Source organism: Esox lucius, chromosome 9, assembly GCF_011004845.1.
Source record: "Esox lucius isolate fEsoLuc1 chromosome 9, fEsoLuc1.pri, whole genome shotgun sequence".
Taxonomy (NCBI): Eukaryota; Metazoa; Chordata; class Actinopteri; order Esociformes; family Esocidae; genus Esox; species Esox lucius.
The window spans coordinates 16,912,336-16,925,484 of record NC_047577.1 but is presented as its reverse complement, the minus strand read 5'-3'; the positions used below and the strand labels follow the sequence as shown (position 1 = coordinate 16,925,484).

The 13,149-nt window shown below is 42.5% G+C and overlaps 2 protein-coding genes across 5 annotated transcripts; both read left to right on the top strand.

Annotated features, from left to right (window-relative positions):
• The first annotated feature begins 1,427 nt into the window (after positions 1-1,427).
• Positions 1,428-11,556, top strand: LOC105021639 (tropomyosin). Of its 4 annotated transcripts, XM_020049496.2 has the most exons (5): positions 1,428-3,146; positions 8,654-9,910; positions 10,076-10,111; positions 10,226-10,349; positions 11,514-11,556. In XM_020049496.2, exons 2-4 carry the CDS (start codon positions 8,660-8,662, stop codon positions 10,304-10,306), a joined length of 1,368 nt encoding a protein of 455 aa, XP_019905055.2. In that variant the 5' UTR covers positions 1,428-3,146; positions 8,654-8,659; the 3' UTR covers positions 10,307-10,349; positions 11,514-11,556. The 4 variants fall into 4 exon arrangements, with proteins under 4 accessions (XP_019905055.2, XP_019905054.2, XP_019905056.2 ...); XM_020049495.2 differs by lacking the exon at positions 11,514-11,556 and having other exon boundaries at positions 10,226-10,419; XM_020049497.2 differs by lacking the exons at positions 1,428-3,146; positions 11,514-11,556 and adding an exon at positions 3,516-3,600 and having other exon boundaries at positions 10,226-10,419.
• Positions 11,545-13,149, top strand: LOC109616079 (macrophage mannose receptor 1-like). The gene is made up of 3 exons (XM_020049499.2): positions 11,545-11,578; positions 12,156-12,356; positions 12,726-13,149. The coding sequence occupies exons 2-3, from the start codon at positions 12,300-12,302 to the stop codon at positions 13,062-13,064; spliced, it is 396 nt and encodes a 131-aa protein (XP_019905058.1). The 5' UTR covers positions 11,545-11,578; positions 12,156-12,299; the 3' UTR covers positions 13,065-13,149.

The following is a 13,149-nucleotide window of genomic DNA, read 5'->3' as shown; positions in this document are numbered from 1 at the left end:
AGCAATTTAACACAAGGGTCAGAATAGGTTTCGGCACATAGCACACCAAGACATTATACGGAACAACACTAACGCACAACACTAACGTACAGTACCAGCACCCATTAAGTGTCTCCAAATATTTGCCTGGTACTGTATACTGTGCTACACTACTATATCCGCATCCATAATTTACAGTGGGATGCCACTCTGGACTCTACAGCAGGATCATAGATTCTTTTGGCGTGTGGGTTTGTGCATGTATAAGTGCATGTTTGTGTTTAGCTGCATCTCTTAGTGGAAACCGGACGGCTCCGCGGAATGCAATCTGTTTCACTTACCCAGACACCTTGACCCGCCATCATGGGCAGCAGCCCTGACAGCCAGTCCGTGATTACTGCCATACTGCCGGCTTGTTTTCTTTCCTCTCCTCTCACCGTCCTCTCTTTAACCAGTGGTACGGATACATGGATCTCCAAATAGGGAGAATATCCCCAGGAATATCTTATAAATATCACTGTGGATTGGAGGTTAAAAATTATGTGGTAAGGTATCGTATAAAGAACGGCGTTACACACAAAAATTCTTCCGAGACATACATTGGAACTGTTGTGCCGAAGACATTTTCACCCGATTTCAACATTATGATTTGATTCAGACAACCTAATTTAGGCTGGCACTGTTTGGAATCGACCCGGTTTGTCAGCATGTGTTTCATCTGAACTGGTCATCTCGTTAGTGCAGACGTCTTTCATCTGGGCAGGGACGGACAGAATAGCTTCTGTCGCGGTGCTTCAATGAAACGCACAGACAGCAATGACTTAGATTATTTTCCACCACTTGTTAAAAGAATACAAGACTGAAACTTGTGTGTTTCCATGTTTGGTTTGCTCCACTTGTTTGTTTTTTTAACTCACCCCTCCTTAATTAGTGTGGGAATTTAATTTGGCTTTCCTTCCCCGAGGCCAGTTGAGTGGGCATTGTCCATGGTGGTGGTCACAGGTATGTTATGATGTTAGCCCAGATTGAGGGACAAGGTAATTATAATGTGCTTAAACACCACAGTCAAACAGCCTAATAACACTGGCCAAACACAACAGGCAGAGCGATACAGAACTCCCTACATCAGCACAGCCAATAGAACCCTTTGGTAGCTACTTACTCCAGTGGGTGTTACTAACTGCTATTGGTCAATAAAGACAGAAAAAATAAATTGGATTTTCCCTCTGAAGGGCTGACGGAGTGGAATGTCTGCCTGACCGGGTTGTGAACCGACAATACTCAATAAGTAACACAAGACACACAAAGAGCATCGTCAGTAATACCACCTTCCTGAAAAAGTGTTTCCTGATCCTGGTGATTGCATTTCAATGTCTCAAGAATGGCAGCAGCACTGGCTGGTGTGAGATTCAGTAGCACTGGCTGGTGTGAGATTCAGTAGCACTGGCTGGTGTGAGATTCAGGGTCTTCCGGGGATCCTGCTCAATCCGACATCCACGATATACTAATAAATAGTAACACTAGACACGGAACACATCCTGTATCTACAGGGAATAAACATAATCTGACATCCCTTCATCACTTGAGGGAGAGAGAGAAGAAAATCCCTTGTAAAGAGAGCGTGGGCAGCCCAAGAGCTGGTCTATTATATGGCAGGGATGGTGCTGTGGAAGTGCACCGGGGAGACCCTGTCACAGATTGCCGTCCTCTACCGCAGACTGCTGTTTAATTGGACGGTCTATTATACGGCAAGGATGGTGCTGTGCAAAGGCACCTGGGAGTCCCGCTCACAGACCACCGGCCCCTACCCCCTGCTTAATTGGCTGGTCTCCATCGCTAGACAAAACATGATCACATGCAACATTACGCTGCAACACGGCGAGTTGCAGCATTCACAGTTCCCCAGCCACTTTATTTGACCCGATCAAATCAGAGAGCAATTTTCAAAATGAACTGACGGACTAATAATAGGCTAGTCAGTGTATTGGCTGCGAGGTTTCACGTCCCCATGGGGAAAATGGTTGATTGAAATGTGGAGTTTTACACTTACTATTGTGATCGGAAATGGTGGATTGACAGGTAGCCTACCTACAGTATGTCAAGGACATTGCCTTTATAACGTGTTCCGGTCACACGAGGAGAAAAAAAAAACGACATTGTACTGGGTGGCAACGTCAAGGTCTGGAAGGAATGGAAACTCCTGGTAGTTCTTCACTCCACAGGACTGATAAAAGATTCATGAGAAGGTCCAAAGTGGCCAGGTGTCAGGCTGTATCAACCTGTGGAGGAACACGATCGACAATGGAGGCATGGGGAAAAGTGTCAGGTGATCGCTCTCCCTGACACATTTCAATCAAAGTTCTGCGTGTGTGTGTGCGTGAGTGTGTGGGTTGGGGGGGGTGAGGAAGGCGGCGCATGTATCTTGTGCGCAGGGCTGCCCATCCATGTTCATGGAGATCTACTGTCCTGTAGGTTTTCTCTCCAACTCAATTCGTGACTAACCTGTTTTAGCTATTCATCTTGTTAATGATTAAAATCAGGTGTGCTAAATTAGAGTTGGAGAGAAAACCTACAGGAGAGCAGATCTCCAGGAACAGGGTTGGGCAGCCCTGGTGTAGAGCTTGCTGGTTCTGATCTTGGCACTGAACTAAGCAAGGCTTAAATATAAAATAATATGGAAAAGCCCAGGAAAATATCAACCAATTGAAGGACTGTGGACGAAATATCAAAGCTTGGTTGTGGTGGATACAAATGCTGCATCAAAAAAGGAGGTCAAAGGTCAGGGACAGGGTGCTTGCATTTCTCCTGTTCCATTCACATGTACAAATGCAGAATTAAAAAAGTGGTTAGAAACCTTTCCATCAGCCTTCATTTACAGACACAGACAGAAGGATGACATCAGCCCCCTTGAATCTATCTATTAATCATTGGTTAAATTGATTTTTGCTGGGAAGCTTTTTCAAGTTTATGTGAACTAAACCAGGGTGGAGGCAAACAAACGGACCTACTAGTGCAGACATACACTCATATGGGTGAACACACACACACCTGTTGGTCTAACATGAAAAGTGCCTGGTTCAAGCAAAGCACCTGCGCTCCGATCCTATCGAGTGTGGTTAACGAAAGACTACCGTACTTTGCTGCTCGCGCTCGGCGGATTTCCCACGGTGGGTAACAGAGAATGTGAAAACAATGAAAGGTCTACGGCCCGTTTAAAAAGTGTCTTAGGTTCTATGATACAGCCTTCAACATACTGTAAAGGGGGATTGATGTATACGCTTTGATTTTAGTTTTCTATTTCAAATTCAACCTGTAAGTACCTTCATAGGAACGTTTGTTCATCATGGCAGATGAACGTCATAATGAAAAGCAAGGTTCTTAAGTGAACACTTACCATTGTTATAATTATTGAACACAACACACTTATTGTCAGGAGCTGTCACTGTATTATACACATCGGTGAAGTACGGTTTTATTGTTTGGACATCTTAATTAAAATACGGCTTACGTCTCTGGAAAAACAAATAACCCATCGATCTCCCTCGAAGAGCCACGCGACTGCTACGGAGACGCGCAAGTGTAAGCTGACGAGGCCTCATAGGTCGTGACGAATGAATATTGGTACGTTGTCTTATAGCCTATAGCTTTTATTCAGTTGGTAGCAATATCATTGTCAACTACGGATTCACCAATACCACTTTTGATTGTGATTGTGTGAACCTGCAGTCGACTCTGTCTTGACTCTACGGAGTCCGGCGGGTTGGGACCTTAACTGGTCACGATCGCACTTCACTTCACACTACACCTCATATAATGCTATCCAAAAACAAATAAATACTTATTTCACAGTGAGTGTTAATACCGCCCCATCATGCATTACCAATGCAGTGCGCATTTTTAGAAAGTTAGGAATGCAAAATGAAGAGTATTTTTTCCAACGCAAGGGCAAAGTTCTGCTGAGAAGTCCACCAACATCATCAAACATAATCATGTAGGCTGCGGTTTGAAATAAGGTAGCCTAATGTCATGAAACTGCTTCCCAGGAGATGCGCTTGATGATAAGAAAATGTCCGGGTGTGTAAAAGCATTGTTTCTCATGTAGGCTACATGATCAAAATATCTCCTATTAAAAAGCATTTATATACCGATCTCATAAAGCAAAATTACCAATATTAGTTTTTTATGGTCAAGTGTAAAACGTTTTCGCTGTCGTTCATGCACTCTCCCTAACCAAGGCCAATCTAGGCCAATAAAAAAAGACATATAGAGAAGGCCTATTATAAGTTAGAAAATAAATGACAGGGTTGTTTTTGTGCGTGATAATCGCTATTTTTTATTAACTTTTATTTAAAAGCTCCCCCTACTTCTCCACGTCAAAACCCAACGCCCGCACGCACTAACTGCAAAAAGCCCCGGGAAACGTAACATAGCTAACAAGGCTATTTATTCGCGTTATCGTTAAGATTTGTAGCCTACTTAGATGGAGTTAGGTGCAGTAGTACGATGCCACTGGGGAAGAAATGGCCTACTGCCATTCTACTACTACACTTCTAAAAGCTAACTTTATTATAGCCTATTTTTATTATTATTATTTTTTTTATTTATCCTTTATTTTACCAGGGGATGTCCCATTGAGATAATCAAATCTCTTTTACAAGGGAGCCCTGGGATTTGAGGAGTCGACTCATTTAATGCAAATCCCTGTTAATCCCAAATGAACCCCTTCGTCCTCCAGTCCTTATGCTATACAGTTCCGATTTTTTTTCTCCAAAAAGCCATCTCTAATTGAAAACGTTGAAACAAGTACGCACTATGCAAATCTCCAAATTACGCAAATAATTAGCCTATATATTCCCTTAGATATATTCCCCTGCTCGACTTCACAAAGTAATTTTGCGTCCCCTCACAAGAAGAATGTCTGTGGTGTTTGATTCTATCCATTGCCATGCATCTAGGATATCGGATCGAACCTCGTATAATCGTATTTCGGATTTTTTGCGAATATCCCTTAGTGAAGTAATTCCAAACATTATTGGAAATCCCGAATGTTTTCCCGTTATCAACAACTCACTTATTAACGTCACATTGTTAGTGTTAATTTCGTGGCTTAGGCTCATTACAGACTTGGCTGTGGCCTATACACAGTCCGTATTATTGTCCACTATGTGACAAATTTGTAATGCCAGTATCTGATCGGTTCATCCCTAAACAACGTAGCCTGACTGCGGGCACAGAAGTATAGCACAGCGGTTAGTAACAAAGGCCTACGAATCAAAATCTGCACCATGGACATCTCACAGACCTATGTCACTGACGCTGTCAGTGTTTTAGAAGTAAAAGGCTGGTCAGTCTTTTAAAGTGTAGGGGAGACCGGGGACATTTGTAACACCCAAATGTAAATCTAAATATTTCAAGAAATGAAATCCCAGACATTCTTTACCAATAGCCTACAACCAATTGAACAGATTACAGGTTACTCTTGTTGTTTATCATTGTGTATGTGTATGTATGTATGTGTATATATGTATAAAAAATATATGGTAGGTTTTTTTCTTTTCTTCTATGTACATAGGTATTTATATGTATACATGTGGGTTTATATCTGTATGTGTATGCATTTTAATGTACCTTTCTATAATCTGAATCCCATGGGATAAATATACATACAGTATCTCACAAAAGTGAGTACACCCCTCACATTTTTGGAAATATTTCATTCTATCTTTTCATGTGACAACATTGAAGAAATGACACTTTGCCACAATGTAAAGTAGTGAGTGTACAGCTTGTATAACAGTGAACATTTGCTGTCCCCTAAAAATAACACAAAACACAACCATTAATGTCGAAACCGCTGGCAACAAAAGTGAGTACACCCTTAAGTGAAAATGTCCAAATTGAGAGCAAAGTGTCAATATTTTGTGTGGCCACCATTATTTTCCAGCACTGCCTTACCCTCTTGGAGCATGGAGTTCACCAGAGCTTGACAGGTTGCCATTTGAGTCCTCTTCCACTCCTCCATGACAACATCACAGAGCTGGTGGATGTTAGAGACCATGCGCTCCTCCACCTTTCGTTTGAGGATGCCCCACAGATGCTCAATAAAGTTTAGGTCTGGAGACATGCTTGGCCAGTCCATCACCTTTACCCTCAGATTCTTTAGCAAGGCAGTGGTCGTTAAGAGATGTGTTTGGGGTCGTTATCATGTTGGAATACCGCCCTGCGGCCCAGTCTCCGAAGGGAGGGGATCATGCTCTGCGTCAGTATGTCATAGTACATGTTGGCATTCATGGTTCCCTCAATGAACTGTAGCTCCCCAGTGCCGGCAGAACTCATGCAGCCCCAGACCATGACACTCCCACCACCATGCTTGACTGTAGGCAAGACACACTTGTCTTTGTACTCATCACCTTGTTGCCACCACACATGCTTGACACCATCTGAACCAAATAAGTTTATCTTGGTTTCATCAGACCACAGGACATGGTTCCAGTAATCTATGTCTTTAGTCTGTTTGTCTTCAGCAGACTATTTGCAGCCTTTCTTGTGCATTATCTTTAGAAGAGGATTCCTTCTGGGATGACCAATTTGGTGTATGGTCTGAGCACTGACAGGCTGACCCCCAACCCCTTCAACCTCTGCAGCAATGCTGGCAGCACTTATACGTCTATTTCCCAAAGACAACCTCTGGATATGACGCTAAGCACGTGCACTCAACTTCTTTGATCAACCATGGCAAGACCTGTTCTGAGTGGAACGTGTCCTGTTAAACTGCTGTATGGTCTTGGCCACCGTGCTGCAGCTCAGTTTCAGGGTCTTGGCATTCTTCTTATAGCCTGGGCCATCTTTATGTAGAGCAACAATTCTTTGTTTCAGATCCTCAAAGAGTTATTTGCCATGTGGTGCCATGTTTAACTTCCAGTGACCAGTATGAGGGCGTGTGAGAGCGATGACACCAAATTTAACTGCTCCCCATTCAACCTGAGAACCTGTCACATGACACCGGGGAGGAAAAATGGCTAATTGGGCCCAATTTGGACATTTTCACTTAGGGGTGTACTCACTTTTGTTGCCAGCAGTTTAGACATTAATGGGTGTGTGTTAAGTTATTTTGAGGAGACAGCAAATTTACACTGTTATACAAGCTGTACACTTACTACATTGCTACAATGCAAAGTGTCATTACTTCAGTGTTGTCACAGGAAGAGATATAATCAAATATTTACAAAAATGTGAGGGGTGTATTCACTTTTGTGAGATACTGCGTGTGTGTATATATATATATATATATATATATATATATATATATATATATATATATATATATATATATTTATTTTTTATAAATTTTTACCATGTGTATATATGTGTATATATATATATATATATATATATATATATATATATATATATATATATATATATATATTTATTTTTTATAAATTTTTACCATGTGTATATATGTGTATATATATATATATATATATATATATATATATATATATATATTTATTTTTTATACATTTTTACCATTTAAAACAAACAAATTCTGTAATTCATTATTTTTTAGACTATTCTATATAATTTGATGACGACCCAGGAGATGAACCGATGCTCTGGCTGAAAGGTGATGCTGCGGTAGAGAATGTGCATGCTAATAGGGCTGATTCGTATGCTAATGACGAAAAACAGTGTTCAACTCTGGCTGATAGTTTGTCTGAAAGGCTGGATGGTTCTAGTGTTAACATCATCTGCTGCTCTCTCCAAAATGGTGCCCATGGTTAGTCTTTCCCTTCCAAAATGTTAGTTTTTGTCACAGGTTGCTACTTCTTCACATGTGAAATAAGGACTAAATTGAGCATGTGCAGAGTGAATCAGGTGATCTGTAACTTGTTTCTGATTGGAGAAATTGGAAGTGTTACAACTGACCTGTTTTACAACAATGCCTGGTCTCCCCTATTTAGAAAATACCACTTATAATGCAGCCTATTCCGTGGACTGTTACATTTTTACTCAATACTACAGTTAGTATTATCGCAGGCTCGAATGAAAGCATTTAAACCTACTACTTTAATAAAACGGAAGGCGGTTTAAAATCTGCGCAATTAGGCTAAGGCAAATAATGTAATATTTCACTTAGGCTTAGAATTCAAGTTAAATTGGTATACCAATCAATCAATCAAATTTATTTATAGAGCCCTTTTTTACAACAGCAGTTGTCACAAAGTGCTTTACAGAGACACCTGGCCTTAAACCCCAAGGAGCAAACAACAGTAGTGTTGAATTTCAGTGGCTAGGAAAAACTCCCTAAGAAGGTCGAATTTTAGGAAGAAACCTAGAGAGGACCCCGGCTCAGAGGGGTGACCAGTCCTCTTCTGGCTGTGCCGGGTCAGATATTAAGAGTCCAATTGGAATAATTAATAAATTTATCTGGGATAAATCCAGAGTGTATTTGATTTTAGACTAGGTCAGAAGTATGACCAGGTGGACAAGGACAGGGACAGCAACGGGCCCCCCATATACAGGGTTTTGTTAACGTTAGAAGGTCACAGATATGGTTTTCATGGCAATGGGCCTAACACCACAATGTTTCCATCATTGTGACACACCAAGTTATAATTTATAAATCAGCTGAATAAAATGTATTAATATATTATTATTTTTTATTTTACAGTAAAGAATGGAGAACCCCAGAAGAACAAATGCTGAGAAGACCAGTGGGGAGGAGGAGTGTTCTATGGCTTTGTCTAAAGAAATGGACAAAGAGATGTACACACTCCAAAACAGCCTTGACCGCTACAAGGCCAGGAAATGGAAGTGGACAAAAAAGATGGAGATCAAGAGAAGAAAACAGGATGTTGTGCTTTACTATGTCCCCTCGTACAGAGCTAAAAAACAAGATTTTTTAAATTTCTGGCAGGAGAAGGTAGAATTGGAGAGAAGGCTGAGGAAGGCAGATGAGAAAGATGTGGCCAGTCAAAGACAGATCAATGCTCTCCAGAAAACCTTCCACGCCAAAGAAGAAATTTGGAAGACTTGTCATTCTAAGCTTCAGGAGACCATCAAGGCCAAAGAAGAAATGTTGGTTGCCAGTCAGTCAGAGCTTCAGAAGTCCCTACAGGCCAAAGCAGAAATGCAGACAGAGATAGAAAATCTCTTGAAACTCAACCATCAAGACAAAATGACCAAGGTCAATCAGGACCTGCAGGACATCACCATATCTGAGGAGAGCTGGATGGAGGAGAAGACAGAACTTGAGAGGAGGGTCAGAAAGGCAGAGGAGAGAGAGATGGCCGGCCAGGAACTCATAAATGCTCTCCAGAATAAAAACAAAGAGCAAATCAAAGAGAAAGAAGACCTGGAGAGGAGGATAACGGCCAGTCAGGAAACCCTCAAGGCTTTTGACATTGAACACGTCCACGCTGACATGATTAGAAACTTGAGGTGGAAAGCCCATCAGCGGAAAATGGACCATGAAAGAAACAACCTCATCCTAATAATCCGTTACAGGCGGGCCGAAGTCGAGAAGATGAGCAAGGCTATGAACGACCTGAACGAACGACATGAGATCACAAACGCACAGCAGGGTAAAAAGCTCCAGCAGGCAATGGACATGGTGCAAGACAAAGACAATGTCATTACAGCTCTCAACCAGACAATGGAGGACTGGAAAAAGGAGGAGGCCCAGACTATTAGAGTTATTGCCGACCTCAAGTCCCAGTCTGCCCTCCACATGGAGAAAAGGCTGGTAGAGAAAGAAGAGCTGGAGAGGTTGAGAGAGGCACAGAAGGGATGGATGGAAAAGGAGAGCAAGCAGATGGAGGAGTCTGAGTTTCTCATTCAGACCATCCAGAATATGAAGCAGATGCAGGAAATGTTCCTTGAGGACATCATGATGAAAATAAGCCAGCTGCAGGAAGCTCAAGAAATGGTTAGGACATTTATTTATATTTCATAGACTGACTTATGTATGGTTGTAGTAGAATATAACTTTTTTGAAACAGGTCAAATATTGAGTCAATCCCTTACCTGAAGTTTTCAAAGTAGTCTAAGGTGTAAGCTTCAGAATAAGAATACAGCGTCTCTCTGTCTGCAGGAAGCTCTGGAAAAAATGGAAGCAGTGAATAAAAAGGTACATACATTGACTCATGTTCTATAGATAGAAAGGTTTGTTAGTCAACCACGCATGAATGTAGGCTGAGAATGGTGATGGCCTTGTGAGTGGATGTCTCTGTCTCTATTTCAGAACCAAAAGTTCAGCTGCCTGAAAGCCTTCTGGTCAAAGAAGAAACCCAAGAAGCATCCAAACATAAGAGAAACGAACTAAGAACAATTCTTTCCTCTTTATTGGATAAACCTTCCATTTTAGGGTACCAGTATTATTTGGACAGGATATTTCTAGTAAAGTTATTGGTTTAGTCCCTGGTTGCTTATTTTGCATGCAACAAAACTAAAAATATAGATTCAAATTCATCAACATAAGCATTGTAGTGTGTCTTATTGCCTGGACCAGGTGTATTTAGAATTATTTTCAAGTTGAATACTCACTCAAATGTTTGGGTACAAAATGATTTGTTTCTATGGAATTTCATTCAAAGCATGCAAATGAAGAGACATCATTACACACCAATCAACCATAACATTATGACCACTGACAGGTGAAGTGAATAACACTGATAATCTGTCCTCAAAGTTGATGTGTTAGAAGCAGGAGAAATGGGCAAGCATGAGGATGGCTTAGACGGATGGCTCAGACGACTGGGTCAGAGCATCTCTCAAACTGCAGCCCTTGTGGGAGGATCCCGGTCACCTTGTGAGGTGAACCGGCGACAGGGTCAGGGGTGGCAAAGGCTCATTCATGCACGTGGGAAGCGAAATTGACTTTTGGTGGAATCTTTTGAGCCAGTTGCTGTAAAAGCCTTGCTCATCAGACAATTCTCTATCCCCCATTTTGAATATTTTACAATCTGCAACATTTGGTGGAGTGCTTTAGATCCCTGAATGCACCTTTCATCATCTAGCCTTCTCTAATAATATTACAGCACTTAATGATGAGGTTTCATTGTGTACCAACCTATTATAGGTCTCCTGCTGGACTCTCCACTATAATCAACGTAGGTTGCCTTGGTGCCGGCAGCTCCTGTGAGGCACACTTCCTGTCTAACATCCCAGAAAATATGTCGTCTGATTGGTTCATTAAGCCCTGAATTGTGCTCTGCGGCCTCCTGATGGCCACCTCCTGGGTTCCATAATATGTGAACTTGGTTGGCGGACATATCCTGCTGTTCTTCTCCACCGTGTTGGGGTCACTTTTAACTACCAACTCGACAGCACAAATTAATTTAAAACAGTAAACACAAATCCAACATGGTCAAAATGAATAATAATTCAACTTTTTTTTAGAGCTAAAATGGTACTGCAGATGGAAGCTACTAGAATGTCCAAATAGCAAAGGGTAGAGTCAGCAGCTAGATCCCTGCAAGTGCTTTGAGGCGTGTACTGAAACAGATATCCTTACCTCCATTGATTCATAGAAAAGCATCACCAGAAGGAACAATTGGGCTGTGTGGCTGTGAGGTACATCATAAAGTTCAGAGAGGTAAGGATTTATATTTCATTTTGTAAATTTAAATAATCCCCATTAGGCACTTGGGCCACATTAGTAATTTAAGTAAGACAACATTAAATACATCTGGGGGAAGAAAAGCGGTTGCGATGTACTCACATTCACACACTGCACATTGGTTTTTCCCCCTCCACACCCCCTCCATTCTCAGTTGCAGAATGCAAATCCATGAACTGGAATGTTTTCAGCTGCTACAAGTGCTACAGGTCATAAAATGTGTGGAAGTTTGAATCAAGTGTTCCCTACAATCACTCCCTATTCCCCACACTTTGTGTGATGGTGGATGACGTGAGTTCAGTGGGTTCCCAGATGTCAAGTCACCTAAACAAACAATTGACTCCTCATTCAAAGTCGGTTGTCTTATTTGCACAGGCCTAAGCTTCGTCCACCCGCCTTCTACCATCAAACTCTCATGTGGAAAATAATTTGTTTGAGGGTCAGAGACAAGGCAAACAACTTTGCCTTCATATTCAAAGTTGTGCGTGTGGACTATTCCTTGGTGTTTGAAAAAACTATTTGTGTGTCGGATTTGCATTCCTTGTTTCCACAGCTCCAGAAAGAAACCAATAGGAAGTCTCTGCTATTGGTTCAAGTCTCTACAAAATGACTTCTCGAATTCAGTCAGACCATCAGACGGTGCAGCAACGGCCTAAAAGACACACTTCAACTCCTGGTGCCTCACTGTGGCCAGGCCATGGACAACGCCATCTTAACAGCGCTCCTCGTCTCCGGTGTGCTGAGGGTAATTGTGGTAAGTAAACCAAATCTTCCAGGCGCCGGGAAGCACATCTATGTTAATTATCGGAAAATATGGATGGACGCTCAGCAGTACTGTCAACAACATTACACTGACCTGTCATCCGTTGGCAGCGTGTGGGAAGAGACACAGCTTAATATGGCAGCAGGTGGACGGATTGAAGTCCTCACCTGGTTCGGTATGCACAGAGACCCGACCAACCTAACAGGCTGGAAGTGGTCTGGAGGCGGGTACACTACCTACATTGGAACCTGGGGGTGGGACCAACCAAGCAACGGAGTTGGGAATGTTGTCGTTGCGATTGCATGGAACCTATGGTATGACATGTCGCCACTGAATACGTGTCCCTTTTTCTGCGTCCAGCTGATTGTGGTGACAGAGAGCAAGACGTGGGAGGGGGCTTTGGAGTACTGCAGGGAGCAGCACACGGACCTGGCCAGCCTGCTGTCCGCTACGGAGCTACTTCAGGCCCAGGCGGAGAGCACGGAGGCCCAGACCACCACGTCCTACCTGTGGACCGGCCTGGTTTACCTGGCTGACAGCTGGCTGTGGGTGAATGGGGATCCCCTGGAGTATGAGGGCTGGCCCCAGGGTGGAGCGCATCTTTGCCCAGCCTGGAACCTCCGCTGTGGGGCAATTGGACTGACGGGACTGTGGGAGAACCGGGACTGCCAGGAGAGGCTCAGCTTCATCTGTTACTAGTGACTATTTTTAGGGTGGATGAAGATGTCAGACTCCCAGGGTCGATCGTAAATCTAAGGGGTTTCCACTCCTGGAATTGGTCCAG

Excerpts from the sequence above, each read along its gene's own strand:
- LOC109616079 (XM_020049499.2), top strand. The coding sequence starts at position 12,300 with ATGGACAACGCCATCTTAACAGCGCTCCTCGTCTCCGGTGTGCTGAGG. Across the intron at positions 12,357-12,725 it reads GTGTGCTGAGGGTAATTGTG|CTGATTGTGGTGACAGAGAG; the intron begins GTAAGTAAACCA and ends TTCTGCGTCCAG.
- LOC105021639 (XM_020049496.2), top strand. The coding sequence starts at position 8,660 with ATGGAGAACCCCAGAAGAACAAATGCTGAGAAGACCAGTGGGGAGGAG. Across the intron at positions 9,911-10,075 it reads TGCAGGAAGCTCAAGAAATG|GAAGCTCTGGAAAAAATGGA; the intron begins GTTAGGACATTT and ends CTCTGTCTGCAG. Across the intron at positions 10,112-10,225 it reads TGGAAGCAGTGAATAAAAAG|AACCAAAAGTTCAGCTGCCT; the intron begins GTACATACATTG and ends TCTCTATTTCAG.